The sequence below is a fragment of the Harpia harpyja genome, chromosome 1 (genome assembly GCF_026419915.1).
Source record: "Harpia harpyja isolate bHarHar1 chromosome 1, bHarHar1 primary haplotype, whole genome shotgun sequence".
Taxonomy (NCBI): domain Eukaryota; kingdom Metazoa; phylum Chordata; class Aves; order Accipitriformes; family Accipitridae; genus Harpia; species Harpia harpyja.
Window position 1 is genome coordinate 33,309,204 of NC_068940.1, and position 18,160 is coordinate 33,327,363.

Consider the following 18,160-nt stretch of genomic DNA (forward strand, 5'->3'; position numbering starts at 1 on the left):
AACACTGAGTTCTTATTTAGGAAAACTAAACTGATTTGTAGTTTTTAAAACTTCACCGACTATATATTTAATTGAAATGCACACAGAATTAGGTAGCCAAATGCTACTGGGCATATTTGATTCACTTGAATATAATAATTTATTTCAGTTAGATGATGACAGCTCTATAACAGCCCAAGCTTTACTGCACAGTTTGGCTGAGCTTCGTTTTGATTGGAAAATTGCAAGCAAACACAGTCACCTGGGATTCTCCATGAAAACACAATTGATTTTTAACGATAAAGCCTGTCTGCAGGACTGTACAGAACTCCTGGGTTTGTTTTCAGCTGTAAAACAATGCAGTTCTGTAAATTTTCTCACCGTGGTATTGGATCTTTCCCCTTGCCAGCTCTGACCTGTGCTGTTCAGCTTGATTTCTGCCTCTTGTGACAACTGCCTCTAAATTATGCCACAGGCATAATTTTGATGATTTTAAAATACTGTAGCATCCAGGCTAATCTATATTGAAATGTCATCGTAGACCTTCTGAACGGCACAGGTGTAATGATGGAGACTGCGAGATCTGAATGGGCAACTACATACGCAGCTTTAGTCTATACGCTGGGAAATTAAGTACCAGGTGCTCAAGATTTAAGCCCTTGACCTTTTCCAGATCTGGACACGGGCCTGGGTCCTGCGAGATAGTTAGCTACCCACTTCCACTGGTTTTGCCTGGATCAGCACGGTAAGAGCTCTTTTTAGGAAGCCCTTGGTAGGCATCCCGGTCCATTTTTCTGTCTGCAGGAAATCCCACTGAAATCTCATTCCTGCTGGGTCCTCCCTTTACAGGGTAAGATTAATTTGTAAAACATGAGCATGCATGTAAAAGGGATTTCTCAAAATGCTCACGTGTACTGAATGCTTCTGGATAGATCTGGCTGTAAGTGTGCTTAGGAAACCCCAGACTGCTGGCAGGCTGACTTGGTTTCCGATTTTGGTTTCCTACAACCATTAAATATCATTTCTCCAAACCAGACCTATTTACATCTTTGCATCACAGTCATTTGGAAGTCAGTATCTTTCAGCCTGAAGAAAAAGCTGAGGGATTTCTCTGCTACTTTGCTGTTGTTGAACTCACTGTTAAAACCAGAGCTCAGCAGGATTTAACTCAGGGGGCTGGAGACCAGGTGAAGCATTCGCCCCAAGCTTTGCCACTTGCAAAAAAGTCACATTTTAACAGCTCACATCAGCTATTTCTGCAGCCCTGGACAGTGTTGCTCTTGCACTTGTTGATGCACAGCTATATTTGGTCCTCAAACAGCATTAACACGAGAACAAATGCACACAGAACAAGGAGTAAAATTTTGGCTTATGTTTGCTTTTCCACAATTTTGGCACATTTACAGAGCAGGAGGACTAAGCGAGTGCTACACCATGGCTGTGAAAAAGGCAGATTTGATCCTAGCAAATATTAGTGCTCTTGTTCAAGACACTGAAAAATCTCATCTGGATTACTATATACAAATTAGGTCAAAAGACAGAAATCTGAGCTGAGCCCGGTGCACAAGCAGGGTTAGTAAGATAACCAGGGGAATGGAAAGCTGTAACATAAAAAGGGGTTGGACGAGTCTGGCTTGTTTAGCTTCGCAAAATGATGTGCACTAGTATATCAGGGTGGAGATGGGAGAGAAAATGGGAAGGAGACATCAAAATGGGAGGAAGAAGAACTATTTATGGTAGAGGACAATGCTAGCATGGCAGTGATGCACTGAGAGCCTGCTTCACTTTCAAATTCCAAAGCACTTTTCAGAGTGGGCTCATTAGCATTTTCCATAGTACTCGGAGGAACCAGAATACCTGCACAGACAAAGGTCAGACATTTTTGGCAGTGCAGTGCCAAAACCAAAAAGCCCTTTCAGCTTTGGTCTCTCTTCATGTCGTTTTGCTCATGAAGCACCGAGCTCTTCACTCTGCCGATTTCACTGCTGGCTGATTCAGTCCAGTACAAGCCAGGTTACTAACTCAGTGTTACTGTTAGCAGCCAGAGATGAGTCTGATCTGACACTATTAATTAAATAGCCCAGTTAAAAACTGGCAAGAACTGCTTTTCCTGATGTACTTGCAATAAGTACTTGCTCCTCCACTGATTAGCCAAATCCACTTTGCAACTAGATTAACCTTAGCCAGCAACACATCCCCTTCTGCTAGAATATGAGTATCTCCGTATGCATAGTGTTATTCTGTACCAGCTACTCTGCTTTGAGTTCACAGCCAACCTTTCGCCAGACTGCCTTTCCCAGGCCAACAAGAGCCACCACTTCCCAGGCGCCGTGAGCTGGGAAGCGCCCACCCATGCCCGACAGTCCAGTCCTAAACCTTTAGAGCTGGTCCTAATGGAAGTCAGTGGCGAGATTAGCCAGCAAGGCAATGCAGTGGGGAAGGGGATGCGGTCCTAGAGCTGCCTCTTTAAAACATGCTCCACTGGATTCAGCCTCGGAAGAGGAGATTCTCAAAGCAGTGCCAAAGGGCAAATTTTAAAGTAGCTTTGAATAAGACCTCCTAAGGCTCAGGAGCTTAAAGAACTTGAATAGCTCAGTTTCTTTTTTTCCTTTCTTTTCTTTTTTTTTTTTTCTTCTTCTTTTCTTATTTTTTCTTTTTTTAAGGAGAGGTTGATTGCCAGGCAGGTCTTCCCAAGAATCCACGAGCTCAACTAATCATGAGCACTTCAGCCCTGTGAAATAATATTTCCCTTAAACGGGCTACTATAAAAACAAGTTCTGCACAGTAGGCAAATTTAAAATAACTTTTAATTAACATTTAAGACACAGAAGTCTGATCATGCAAATTCATCTGCATCTCCTCTCTGTGCCTGATTGTTCCTGATTGAATACGATAAAAATAGACTTTGTATGAATCAAGTGTAGGCATGGATTTCTTTAACTTCTCCTCCCCTCTGATTATGCATTTCCTTAGATAAAGTGGAAACCCTTGGATGGCTATTAACGGTATCATGGGTCACACTGGAAAGGGCATCCTGCCTGATAGGAGTTAAAAGATTTCACTGGAATTAAAGGCATTCCTTCTGTGAGGAAAAAAGATGTCTCCACCTTGCATAAAACCTCACCCGAGACTATCCAGCACTGTTCTGTCTTGGCTGACTTTTAATCTCTGAAACACCAACACTAATTTCAGAGCACCTCCCCTGCATCTGAGGTGAGCATCTGGCCAGAGGCTCCGCTACAGATCTATATTCATACGGAAAAAACCGCTACCCGCCTGCACACAACAGATAAATATTTGAAGGGAGGCTGAGGAATTTCCACATAATTAAGACATGTCAGAGGACATGACCCTGTTGTGAGTAACAGCGACTGGATAACAGAGGGCACACTGATACTAGTACCTTATCCTGTAACAGTAATGGAGCCAGTTTCCCAGTAGAACATCCTACAAACCTTTGCAACACAGTCCAGTTCAAATGTCACTATTTTACACCAGCTCATGATTTGGCAGATGCACAACCCACCAAAAATGCCACGAAAATGCACTAGCACAGCTAATCCCTAAGGACCGTGGAAAACCTGGGCATGGGGGATTAAACTACCCTTTTCTAAGGCATCTGAGCCAAAGCTTGTGGGCACGGGCTGGTTGGCTATGCCGTGGAGACGGCATTACCTCCGCTCACCCAGAATGAGTACCTCTGCTCTTTGGCAGAGGGAAGAATTGCCTCTCTACGTTTATTTTTGCAAGCAACAATGTCACATGAAGAACACAACACAAAGAGCAGGCTGAAGTCCCTTAGCTAGCCAGAGGAGCATTCCCTGGGTCACGGTCCTGCACTAAATCATTAACATTGCCCAAAATAGCTGCCTGTGATGTTTATGGCGTTTCGCAGGATGCTCCACTCTTCTGGCGCAGATCTGATTGCTTCCCACTCTGGGGCAGTCTCTCGTGAGACGTTTCCTCACTGTTAGCTGCTCTCTGATGCTTCTCAGCATGGCCAGATAGCATTTGCAGATCAAGAAAACATTCACCATCACAAAAAACAGAGCTGGAAAGGACTAGAGGAGGTCAACTCGTCCTCGCTATGCCCCAGTGCCTCGCAGTTTCATGCGGATAGTCCTGGTTGTGACTACCAGGACTGGTCATGACTCTTGCTGATGGAGACTGGACTTAGAGTTAACAGCAGACTTTAGTTCAAAATTGTTTCATCTAGAGACTGTGATTTCCCCCCCGCCCCATATAATTTCAGAATCCTCTGTGTGAGAAGGTGGGGCTGCTTCTTCCCCTGCTCTTGTGCAGGACCTTCCCCCTGCCTTTCAGGTGATGTACTAGAAGGTATGAAAACCACATCAATCCATTTTCACATAAGCAAGCAATCATTCTGGAGTTTCACTGGAGTATCTTCAATTTGTACATTTAAGGATCTTCTGTGTGATTTTGCTACTCTTTTTCCACTTCTCATCTAGCACCACATTTTGATCACAGCTCATCCGGTATTTTGGATGTCCGTTAACCAACATACCTCCGCAGGTCATTCACTCCTGTGGACAAGTGATTTTGGTTCTTGTACACCTCTATCTGAACTTTCACACGTTCTGTGCATGCAGTCTCTTCACCCCCCTGCACGGCATGCTCAGCTATGGACGTGACCTGACTTTGACCATCGCAGTGGCTGTTTTCTTCTCTCCCGTCCCGTTGTTAAATTTTACACAGTAACGTTAATTCCTGCTGCTGAATACATGAGCTGTGACACCAGCATGGTGCAGTGTCCTCCTGAGCTACATTCTTATCCAGAAACGATTAAGTCTAAAACCACCCTGGCTGAATGACAGGTAATTTAGGAGCGCTATAGGGTGGGCCTTTGTATGTGTCTGTGCTGAATATAGTTGCTTGAGTTCCTTTCATCTGGCAGCTTTCCAAGAGCAAACCACAATTTCAGTTATTCAGCCTACTTTGTTTTTACAACAGCATCTCAATGCAAAAGTATTTAAAATAAAAATATACTGTATCTCTCCAAACAGTGCCCACTCTTAAAAGAGACCATGGGCTTTCTTAGCCTCTGAGGAGCTGTAGATTTCCTGGAAAGAGATTTTTGCTATTTTTTAGAGGTGTTAAAATGCAGATCAGACTATCTGATGACAGCAAGGAGATTCAGCTCAGGTTTAAAGAGACTGATCAGCCTGATGCTGTTGTCCCTGTCAGTCAGGGAAAAACCGTATTATACTTTCATACTCACGTGAAATTCATCCTGGCTATATGCAGGAGTATATCAAAGATATTTGTTTCCACAGAATCAGAAAATATTGTTGTAAAACACCCTTGGTTTTCAGATGTTTATTAAGTCCCATGTGCTACTGTGTAAAGCCCTTTGGCCCTTGCAAAACTCTTTCTTCAGTGATTGAAATGAGAGAAATAATGGTACACATCGACCCTGCTTAGAGGAAGAGTAGCATTTTCTAATCCATTTAAGACAATCCTATGGGTAATTCTCTTGATGGCTTTTATTCCTTCTAGGTCTAACACACACCAAGACATTAAATACTCAGAATTCACCTGAAAGCAAATTTCCATTATCTTACCTTCCATTAGATACAGCTTTGGAAAGTGTTTTGGAAAGACATTAAAATATACCAAATCTGGAGAGATGCTGCCCTCCAGAAGGCACTGATGTGCATGTGTGACTAATCCTGACACAGCTCACCCTGCTACCCGAAACCTCACCTCCTAAAATGCATTTGGAGACAAGGACCAGGCAAGCTGGGTCATCTGGAACAACCTGTGCTTAAATGACATGGCCACTTGATGTCACTCCTTTTTCACTCAACTGTAGGTTAAAGTAGTATTTCCCTGGCAGAATAAGGTCCCCCCTGCAACCACTAGCAAGCTGGGGGGACATGTGCTGCTGTGGTGAAAAGTCCCATGGCCTGAGAGACACAAAACTTTAAGACTGGCCACTATAAAATTTTCAAGAGAGAACGATCCCATGCTGGCAGGAGAAAGGACCACATGGCCCAAGACTTGTATCAGATTTTTATGGCTCTTCACAACTGTATGTATCATACTTAAAGATATATTTAACGACAACTTTACGATACAAAGCTTGGCGTATTCACCATGGCAGATACGAAGCACATGTGCTGCTGTTAAACCCACCCTATACTCACTGGAGCATCAATGCAGGCTGCAGACTGAGGCCCAGATCTGAAAATGTATTGTGTGCCCATTTCTCTCTTCATTCAGGAGGAATTTAGTGACTTCCTTTTTCTGAGAATCTAGGTCCAAGTCACTTCATCGGAAAATGCTGGCACTGCTCAGGAGCTGAGCACATCACATCCATGAGCCCGGGACCTGACGGCCATGGGAGGGAAGGACCCAGGCTCCACAGCTGGCATGGAGCCCATTTGGGTCCATGGTGGCATAAATTGGGCTCTGCACGACTTCCTTGAGTTCTGCTACGTATCTGTAGTTTGCAGGGGTGTAACTAAGGGGAAACTTGGGTACTACACTAATAAATACTTGCAGACCCTTTAAGATGGGAATGAAAATTCAGAATAACGTAAATAAAAACATTCCTCAAATGATGTTCAGTGACTTGGGCACAATGCAGTTAGACTTGCTGTATTTTTAAAGATTTGGTGTCAGTTTAAGATACATCATTTACTGCTCCTTGTTGACCCTCATATGAATATAGATTGTGGATACATAATGATTTCTCATTTATTAGCATGTAGACCTCTGTACTGCTCTGCGGTTTCTAAAATTACTATGCACATTTCAGATGTTCTACATCTAAGTATTATGAAGGCTGGAAAGAGCCAGACCACATCATTTCACCTTCTAATTCTTCATTTTTACCTTAGCCAGCTCCAAAAATTTGTCATTTGCAATCTCTTTTTTTTTTCCCCTTGTCCCCTAGTAATAGCAACTTGGAGCACATGAGAACAGAATAGAGAATTACTGTACTAATATAAAAAAGATCTTTAACTGATTAAAACCAGATGCACTGAAGAATGTCTACACGTTTACTGCCAGCACACACAAATACATCTGTTAGAGCTATCGGTGAAATACAAATTTTACTGGATACCTGTTACCATTCTGAGTATTTACTGCTTCCTTGAAATCGTATCCAAGCTACTAAACCCGAAATATCTCTTACTGTTCAGGGTTTCACTCATAAGTAATAATAACTCTGATATGTCTACAGCCAATTGCTGTGAAACAACTGTATCCTCTTTGGTGCAATCAGACATAGTCTGTTTGCCACATTATTTCAGCTCCTTTAGTACCTCAGCAAAATTGGTTGCCAAATAGTTTTGCTAGTTCATGAATCATTCTGCTTTTCCTTTTTCCTTTTTTCTTCCTTTCCCCCCCGCCGAAAGTCTTTGTTCCACGGTTGTCTATCAAGTTCCTCCTATCTGCCAAACCAGCTAATAGAGACGACCGATATAAACATCCATGAATTACAAACATGTTGTGTGTCCATGCATCAGTGTGCTGATGTATTGATACTTACAGTGCTGGTAGTGAATTCGGGTGGGTTGTCATTCACATCTGTCACCGTAATGATCGCTGTTGCTGTGTTTGAGAGACCATAGTTAAGATTTCCTTCCATATCTGTGGCTTGAACAATGACTATATACTGCTGAACTTTCTGGAAAAAAAAAAAAAAAAAAAAAAGAAAAGATGAGAAACAAAAATGCATCCTGTGAAACGCCTTGGTTTATTTTCCGTATACAAGTGCAATCTTTAAGCAGACTAAGAAGTTAATCTGATTCAAAACATTAGTAAAAAAGACAGATGAAATTTTCTATCATGTTTTTGAAGGGATTTTTGCATAGATTGGTGGGTATCACCTGTTTTATGGGAAAATAAAAATCTCATGGGCAAAATTCCTTGGTTGAAACAGACATTTTTGTTAATTTTTAAGCATTTTCAGCAACATTAGTTTCTGTCTTCTGAAAACCACTAAAAATTTTGCTAATGTGTTTTCACTGAAAACATCACTAAGAACATTATACCCGCAAAATTGACAGCAACAATGCCTGGCGGCCCTCCAGCTCGTTCTGCTCACACAGTTCGATGCCCACAAAGCATTTTGGTACTTAAAATACTCTCCATGTTTCAATCTTTTACACAATCTTGGTAAATAAGGAGAATTTAAGTCCAGTATGAAAAAAAAAATATTCAATGCAATAAACAGAAGTTCAGCAGATCTCTGATTTAAATTCCTGAGCACCCCAAACAACGTGGCTCTCAAAGAAAAAGCCTCAGAGCCAGCCATAAAAATCACTCATTAAAGTTCTTCTAAAAGATGCTGTATGTCAATGCAACTGGAAAATAAACTTGAATAAAACAGGAGAGGGCGTCTGATCTTGCATGTGTGTACATCTCCCTGGGGTGTCTCTTTACTTCGGAGTATCTGCCGGCATTGAGAAAAGCCTCCTAATCTTTAAAACTGGCCTCAACGATAAACTTTCATTTGGATCTGCAGAATTTACTACTAATGTCTACACTTGTTGTGCTCAGGGTACGCAGGGCACTTTACAGGCAGATATGAAAGCAAAGCTCCTTTCCTGAAATACAGGCAAAGGGATGCGCCGAGAACCAGGGAAGGATCCACCCAAAATTGGCGTGACTCAGGGCAAAGCTAAACATTACGCCCTATTTCTTAAGGTCTAAGGTGCAATTACAGTTGCAAGGTGGGACACAAGGACTAAATGGCTCTGACGGCACATCAGAGAGCCCGAAGGGTGTGAAAACCAAAGGGAAGCACAATGTTATGCAGGAAAAGCTTTTTCCAAAGCCAAGTTGAGGGACTTCACTGGGAGGAGAGACCTACCTCATGCTGGATCGCTCCCACTCTTGGAACACAGCTTAGGTACTCGAGGGCTGCTCCCTTTGTGTGCCGATGTTACAAGCGTGTGTAAAATGTCAAATGTCCTTTGAAATTTCAAAGGGCAAGAATTAGGTCAATTAGGTCTCTCTACTCCTATATAAACATTCTTGAAGTGCTGTAATGGGCTTAATTCTTTAATTCTTCTGAGTTGCTAGAATAACAGAGATCTGATTTTTAGCTTTATCTTGATTCCAGGACTTTTAATTGATAGATATTAACCTGCTAAATTGACAAGACATCACACACAGGGATCCATCAGCACCTTGCAACTGGAATATATTATGGAAATGCACTTTCATTATCTCTTGCTACCTTGTATAATAAAACATGAGGGAGAAACTATTGTTAGCCCTTGTTTTTCCTCACACAAAGAGTTGCCGTTCATTACTCCATTTGTAAAACACCAGGTAACTGTAAGGCTGAAACGTCCTTATTGATGAACGTATTTCTATTTCATATTTAGTTTTTCCTTCCTTATTCTCTCCTACAGACAACTTGGGAGGCTGGCAGAAGTATTCCCGAACAGGCCAAATACTAGTGAGCCACATTAGGTTTAAACCATAGAAGGGGGGGAAGATATTTAAGAAAATAGTGGCAATCAGATTCCACATAAATTAGAAAAACAGGTCAGAGGCCCGCATGAGAGACTCCATTTCAATAGCGCACTTAAATGGCAAAGCCACCTCTAACGTTCCTCACTGCAGTGAGACAGAGACACGTAATTCACAGCATTATTTCCGATTTGATGGTGTAGCTGTCGCACATTATTGTAAAAGCTTCAGTGCTTCGGCAGCAACTGTAGGAAAAAAAATGTTCCTTCCTTTCCGTCAGCCGAGAGGGCGATCAAACAGCCTCCATTGGCGGGGGTGCTTCTTTCTTAACTTGGCATTTTTCTATTTTACCGCGTTTGCAGACTGACTGACCTCTTTACAGCTGCTGGGCTCCCAGGTCACACTCCCAGGTGTGCCCAGCGGAGCAAGCCGGGACTGTCGCGGCAGCGTGCCTCCAGCTAGGGCATGGCAAAGGCAGCTCTGGTTCTGTGTCAAAAGCAATTCTGAAACTCGTGACACTAGTATGCAAACTTTAATCTGAACTCCGAGAACAAACTGCAGACCTTGGGTAAGGTCACACTCTGTCTGCACAGCACTTATTCATACCGGGACCCAGCCTGCAAACCTCCCACCGCCTTCAGTTCCTTTCTAGCTTGCTTTATTCACTTCTTAACCAAAGCTTCCCTGGAAAAATGAATCCTCTTGTACAAGATGGGGTAAGGGACTAGAAAACCTCATTTAAAAGTTTTAACTTCACAATTTTACTGCTTAGTAAATTATACATACTCTGATGACACACATACATGTGTGTGCATGCTCATGGACCCTGTCTTATTAATCTCAGGTTTACAATAAAGTTTTTTTTATTTAACAAAGCACCTTTCACTGAGCATCACAGCACTGTGTTAATACCCCCCCCCCCAAATTCAGAACACTAAATTAAAGAAATTTAAAAGAAAGATTACATCAATCAGATAATACAATGCCAAAAATGAAAATGCCCAGAATTTAGTAATGTACAAATGTACCAGCCACAAAGAGCTGGTGCCTAGGGATGGGAAGAGGGGAAGGATGGCAAAGGAGTGCTGCACATGTGCAAGCAAGCGCAGGTAGTCCAAGCCTAGTGAGAAAATGTGAGGAATTATACCAGAACTCACATGGATGGAGCAATCAGGTAGGATCGTTATGGGCATGCACATCTGTAAGATGGGCACTATATCTCAGGATATTGGAGACAGCTGCAGCAATCAGGGACATGTGAGAGGTGAGCTGCTGGTGGAAACTTAGAGACACCACCAAAGTTGCACTGATTTCTGTCAGCTTAAGACATAAGTATTGCTTTTAGAGCAAAAGTGCAATCTGATATGGAGAAAGGCCTTGGTTTGTACATAAAGTTGTATAAAACACAAAGACATGTAAAACATAGAATAGAATGACAGAAATATTTAGGTTGGAAAAGACCTTTAAGACCATCGAGTCCAACTGCAAACCTAACGCTGCCAAGTCCACCAAATGGAAGTAGCCTGACATTTGTCAAACCTTTAGGCACTTGGTTGCCATCCACATCCAGTTCCACCCGAAAGGCTCCAGTGTGGTCATATAAGGGTGCTGCTTTCAAGCGCCTAGTTTTAGTTTACAACTAATTCAATCTTCAGTGAGATTGGCCCCAGCAGATAACAAATTACTGATTTTTTTGTTTTTCTGTAGCTAACCTTTTTGCTTTTGTGCATTAAGCTGATTTTATTGAACTGTTCAATCAATTTCAATTTCAACATGTCCTTCCAATTTGTCACAACATCTCCAGGGGCATCTTAGTTTGTTGTCCTAATATTATTATTATTGTTACAACTATTAAAAAAAAAAAAAAAAGGCAGCCCCAAGCATGAGAGACATTTTCTTGATGGCATTTTGATCATACAGAATAATTCTCATATTCTCTTTCTTTACAAAAATGACATTTTAACTAGCACAGGGCAGAAACCACAGCACAGAGGTAACACAAGACGGTCCTAACCCAGAGAAATGAAACAGTTACTATATGTTTGCTCTGATGGTGATGCTGCAGAACTAAAGAAATGAGCCTCTGCCCTGAGGGTGTGTAGACTAAAAAGCCAGCCCCAGTGAAGACCCTGGAAGATCCAGTGGCCAGTATTTTTAATAAATCTAACAAATCGTCAAGCTAGAGGAAGTAAATGTGCTGCTTCTACTTAAGCCAAGGAAAAAAAACCTCATCTTGATAAGTGCAGAGCTTTTAGTCTGACCTAAAAACTAAGAAGGGCTTTTGAAGGAAAAAAATATGAAGGAAAGAATAATTAAAGGAACTGTGGCAGATCTAATCTGTCTGCTCGTGTCAACCATCTGATACAGTGCCACAAAGAAATACATCACCTAAATTCCAGAAGATGGGAATCAACTGAAGAAAATCGGTTAAGCTGGTTAATGGGAAGTTGATCAAGGGCTTGGTTAAAAAGAGTGCAGTGCCTTGTACAAGAAGAAATAACAGCTTGGAAGAAAGGTAACCTGACAATTAAATAACAGAAACGAGATGCGATTTCATAGTACAAAATACAAGATAACGCAGCAAGGGACCAATAACAAAACTTTTCTGGAAGCTGGTTTATTGGACATGAGCAAGGAGGACTGGCACCACGTCCCAGCAGCTCCCTGCCACTGAGCAAGACACAAACACCGTCAGGAAACGCATCGTGTGCGGTATTAGCATTGCAGATACGGCAATATTAATTCCCTGTGCCAAGCACCGAGGGCTCATCGGGATGCTATGCACAATCCAGGTCCCTTGTATTCACTGCTGAGCAACCCGGACCCGACCAGGTGCCGGCAGTGAAGAGCCCATCACTGGAAAAGAGCCTAGAAGAGCTTGGCTTGTTTAGTCTAGCAAAATTAAGGCTGATAGCAAATATGATTGCTGTCTATAAATACATCAGGAGGATAAACACTAGGAAGGCAAAGGAGCAATTTAAACTAAAGGACAATGTTGACACAAGAACAAATGGGTATAAACTGGCCATGAGTAAATCTAGGCTGGAAATTAGCAGGTCCCTTCACCACTAAAGGAATGAGATGCTGAAGCGATCTAATAGAGTCTGGGGAGCAAAAATGTTCAAAAGAATGTATCAAATTAGGGATAAAATTCTTTTGGTCTAGGGAGAAATTATGACAAATTGAGCTAAAGCAGAAGTCAGATCTCACCATTCTCTGCGCACAAACAACTTCTCAGGAAGAAAAAGAATAAAACCCCTTTCAGTCCAAATACTACAATATGTTTCTGTGAAAATTGTTTAAGACTTAACACCAATCGATATCACTGAACCAAACCATTCCATCGGCACACACAAAGGAATAGGTGCCCCAAACAAAATTACAGTTATTGCAAGCGGCTCTTCCCATCAAGGTACAAGCTGGCATGAAAGACACCATCTCAAATCCCCAGCCGAGCTGAGCACGGTCTTACCGAGAGAGGTTATAAGCAAAAGTAAATCATATTCAGAGTCTAAACAAAGTATTTTAAAATGAAGTCCTACTAAGGAAGGGCTAGCTGCGATCCCAGTTTTCAAATGTGCATGCACAGTATTTTTAGGAATATGGCTATTTCTGGTTTATGCATGCAATTATTATAAATCACACATGAGCTGGGTAACTGTGTATACCAAAGTCCAGAAATGCAGTAATTATGTGATTAAATTAATCTGCATTATGGACAAAGGGTTTGCAAAATTAGGACCTACATTTTCAAAGCTCTGTACAAATATTGTCCAATTAATTACCACTTCCTGAGAAATGTATGACTAGCTAATTTTAGCATCATGTCTGGTAAAGCAAATAAGGTTACCAGGATTTTGCTGTAGGATGTATTGAATAGGAATCTATTGGTGAAGGCGACAGAAAATCTAAATCCTATTTCCTCCTATGGCTATCCTCACAGCTTCTTTATATTTATGCGTTTTTTCCATCTCCCCTTACTTTTGCAATACCAATGAGAAGAATATAGGATGTTCTTCTGACTTGTTTTCTAAATCATTTATTTACATGCTAGTGAAGTTTTAATGTTCACTTTTTTTTGGTATAAGATAGTTGGTGGTGAACACACTAGTAATAAATATTGTACCAGAGCCAGGAGAGCCAATTTGAAAACAAATAAACTCCCCCCAAACATTCACTTGACTCTAACAGAAATACTTTTCCCAAAAAGATCTAACAAGCTATCATTTAAACAAAGCTCACAGGCAGACCTTTTAAAGCATTTATCCCTTAACACTCCCTACTTAGCCACGGTTAAATATGAACACGGATTTCCAGAAGAAAGCCCTATTCTGGGAGCTCAGTGAAGAAGGCAGCTTTCACAGAACAACCAGAGCAGCCAACACCTTTTGCAGTTCCCCCCCCAGAGATGGCGGTGGTGCTGAGTGAGCTTCATCCGTGTGCCAGAGTCGAGCAGCGCCTTTGATATAACTTGACCTTTTCATTTCTTACATATAGTGCCGCATCATGTCACGTATGCGGCACCCTCGGCAGACATCAAACCCGGGGTCCATGAATCTTAATGCACAGGCTGCTGCTGCCTGAGCTAAAAAGATGCGGTTTTGCTCCATCTCAACCTCGCTACACAGGACCAACTACTATCAGAGGCGTTTCACGCTCCTGCTAGGACAGGGCTATAACAACGGAGGGGACCCCATTTTTAAAATGAACTGGGCTACTTAGTGCTGCACAACCATGAACAGTGAAGCAGACAGACAGGTTTATTTTCTCCATTTGGCTGGGGTTATATTGGCTTTTCTTCCAGTGTGGCACAGTGTTCCCCATCCATGAGCATCTGGCATATTTGATTTTATGAGCTACCTGCGACTGCAGAGCTCTCGAGCAGGGGCAGTGCCTTGGTCTAACTCTATCTCACAATGTGCAGTTTACTCTCCTGGAAACGGTGGTGTGTTAATTAAGCTGGCTTTCTTCCTTAACAAAGGTTTCGATGTGAAACACCCTGGCCTCTGACATGCAAGTCTGACCCCATGAATACCTGCTACCATCTAACTGAACCTGCCTGTCATCCAGATATTGAAGAACGCCTCCGGCTCAGGAAAAGCCTCGATCCCACCATCTACAGCTCTTCAAGTCGCACTTCGTAGCATGCTCACACCTCTCCCGTGCCATTAAAACCAAGGCTACAGCTCTGCCCGGCTCCTCACCACCACTGCATTTCAGCCTGGTGGCATTGCACGGAAAGCCGGAGGGTGGGAAAGCTGACACACGCTGAGCAAACATCTGGGGGAGATTTTCCTCTGCTATTCTCAAAGGGTGAAGCACGCCCCACGCTAAGGGCCATCCCCAGCTCACACACTGTTCCGCTCCCACGCACACCATACTTAACTGGAGTTTAAAGAGGAGGATGACTTCTTGTGCTAACCCTCCACATGGCAGAGGATTTCTGCCAGCAGCGCTTAGCATGTGTGACTCAGAAAGAAGGAAAATATTTATCCAGGAGTCGTTCTGATGAGCACTTCTAGCGTTTGCTCTGACTCACCGGCCGAAGCACCGGCGGTTTTCACCCACACCACCAGGCTGAAAGAGCTGTTCTAGAAATCTTCAGAAATCAGCCTAACACATGCCAATTTTTTCTGAGACAAATAAAGGTCCAGACACCACAAGCCAACCTCAGGGTTTTCATTTGGCACTGCACCTATATTGACAATCGGCCTTTAATAGCTTTCACCTGGCAGCCTGATTAACAACCAGCAATTAAACTTTTTTTTTAACACTTCTCCTCTCAGCACCTGAGACCTCTAACCCGTGGGATCTAATACCTTATACTACTCATCTTTTTCTCTCTTAAGCTACTGCACTTTAAGATAGTATTTTAATGTGTTACAATTTACACATTTTAACCCATTCAGAACCAGCAGACAGGCAATCAACTCCCGCAGCTTCTCCCAGGGTGGGTGTCGAATCTCCCATGTAGGTGTAAATGGGACCTGCTCCAGCTTAGCAGCTATTTTCTCTTTCGTGTGGAGGCTTCTGAAAGCAAAACAGCTTCTGGTGGTGGGTACAACACCCAGCAATAGCAAACTGAGCTTTCGTATGAAAGCATGAGAAGTACTTTAAAAGTTACCTGAAAGAAAGCGAATATGATCTTTTTATCACAGAGAGGTTATAAAATCAAAGAACACCAGAAAGCCTTTCAGGAGTCTACTCTGTTTGGCCTTTCAGTAGTGTGAGACCAAATAGTTCAGTGGCTGTTGCCCCTGGCTGCCTTTTTTTGTGTTATTCAGACAGTGAAAGTGGTGAGAGTGGAAACCTTTCCAAAGGACATGCTAGGTACAGAGAAGACCCTAGCAGTCGTACCAAAAGCCTTCCAGCATCCTGGCTGTACGTCCCTGTAGCCTCCAGGACAGAAGATACATGAATCAAACTGAATTGCTCATCCACCTAATTTCATTGTGAGAGCCAGGATTTTGCTGAACAGCCAGCTCCAGGAGCGGTGTTATTGACTGAGAATCTCATCTCAGAAAGCGATCTGCTAGTTGTCAGGGATACAAAGGGAAGCTTAGAAATATAAACTCCAAACACTGAAAAGCCCCGAAACAAAACCAGACCCCCCCCCCCCAGCAGACAAATAACTGAAAATGGTAACACAGACCGGGGATCCTGGTGGATCATTTTCATGATTTTCTTAATTCCTGGCGCTAGCAATACTGTGCATAGGAAGGGCTGTATTAAGCAGGAACAGAGATGCTTTTGAGTGCGATATGCTGCAACCACATTCATCTGATATATATATAGATACACTTTTTTTTTTTTTGAGTGAGTTTTATTCCTGAGGGATTAGACACTGAACCTGGGCTATCAAGGTTTTGAAAAGACACCCAAACTGAAACCCCACTGCGGTGGAACACGTGAGGAATATCAGTGCAACAACTTCTGCCCAAGGAAAGGGACCTACTGGAAAATACATCCACCAAAATAGTCAACTGACCCAAATGTCCCTTGCAGAGGGTTTGCCGTGCTCTGACCCCAGCTGGCCACCGCTTATGGCAACAGCATGTTTTGAAGTATGCTGTATACAAGGTTAATAGCAAGGTAGGGTGTGTTTAACCTGATACTTGTTCTAGATTTCGAGTTGCGGAGCGTGGGGATTAGAGGTCACCAATTTTTTTAGCTGATATTTGAGCACAGACATTTGTCGAAACTTGAATGTAGTTGCTTAAAAAACTTTTAAGCCCAAAGAATTTTTTACATATCTGAAACAGTGCTTTAAAATTGTCCTCATTCTTTAAAGTTCACCCAAAATATAAATAGTACCTCTGTATTTAAGACGGTGACAGTTATTTTCCAGTTTTGGGAAGTTTTATAACATGAACATAATATTTGTTGGGATTTTTGGGGGTTTTTTTGACTGAGCCTTGGCAAATAAGACACCAAGCCTAGAGCAAACAGAAAATAAGGACTGGGCTGTTTTCAGAAGATAAGTACGAACTGAGAAACACCACCAAAAAGAGGCCAGTGTTCTGTAGCATTTCTATTCTAGTCTTAAAATGTTTTATGTATTGGTGCTGCCACTGAGGGACCTAATGATTTCCACGCCTCATGGAGTCCCATAAAGGCACTTGGGTTGTGCACAGTGTATTGAAGCTATTCAGGCACTATGGACTGACTTCAAAATTATTATCGGAATTATTATCAAAATTATTACTAGAAACTCCATTGTAACAGTATCTCTGTCCTTGGATAGTATCGACTTTCCTGTTTAGAAAGACTGTCAGTTAATGAGCTTCTCATATGGTTCTCTCATTTAATGCCAAAATTAGAATCACAGAATCATTAGTAATGGGTTACATCTCACTCTTCAGTGATCCAAACTACATATCAGATGTAAGTCCACAAGGAAGCAGGAGAGAAATAAGGAAAATGAATTACATGCTTCTGATACTGTCACCACTGATAGTCATGCAAGGGGGTGGCAGTGAGCTGGTATGAGCTACAAATAAATTTCATTAAGAAAAAGAGATGTGACAAATATCTTGGATAATGTATTTTGATTCTGACTGCAGCCACTGACTTGGTGCCAAAACAGAGTAGGGCTGTGATTAAGGCTGCAGGCTGCAGCTTGGAAGACCTGGATTTCTTTTGCATTTTCCCAAACGCTCCCCAAGTGAACTTTAGTAGGTCATTTAATTTTTCTGTGCCTCAAAGAAATTGAAAATAACACTTCAAAATGAAATGAAAACACTTTCTTATCTCACAGTGATATCGTGAGAATAAAAACCCATTAGTTTGCTGAAGCACTCAGCCACTCTGATGAGGAGGGCTGCAGAAGTACCCATCTCCAGCACCCTTCCCTCTGGTGGCAGCCGCGCTGGCTACTGGCGCAGAAGTTGGCATCTTTCTGCATCTTGGCAGAAACAAGAAGCAACTCAGACCCAGCAGACGCGGCTTTCAACTCCCGTCAGTACTTTGCAGGCTTTATGCCCCAGAGATGCTAGGTGACCCTGCAAAGCACTTAAAAGGAGACCTGAGGAATAAGCCTTCTAACTTTTGGCTGAGGCAATTTTTGTAAAACCATGAAATTACATTCAGCTTTTCTTGGACAGAAGAGATGAGCAACAGTTCAGTGTCTAGGTCGTCACACGGCAACCGTCACTCCTAAGAGGAGCCCTTTGGTAAATATGCCAGCATTAAATTGATGCTGCTTCCAGTATGGATCTGCTACTTTCTG

At 42.3% G+C, this 18,160-nt stretch overlaps 1 protein-coding gene across 1 annotated transcript in view; it reads right to left on the bottom strand.

The window, feature by feature from the left end:
* Nucleotides 1-18,160, bottom strand: part of CDH4 (cadherin 4) — a 479,858-nt gene that overhangs the window by 41,174 nt on the left and 420,524 nt on the right. Inside the window, exon 8 of the mRNA XM_052786208.1 lies at nucleotides 7,499-7,636. Coding sequence (XP_052642168.1) covers nucleotides 7,499-7,636 — 138 coding nt within the window. The remainder of the gene's footprint in view (nucleotides 1-7,498; nucleotides 7,637-18,160) is intronic.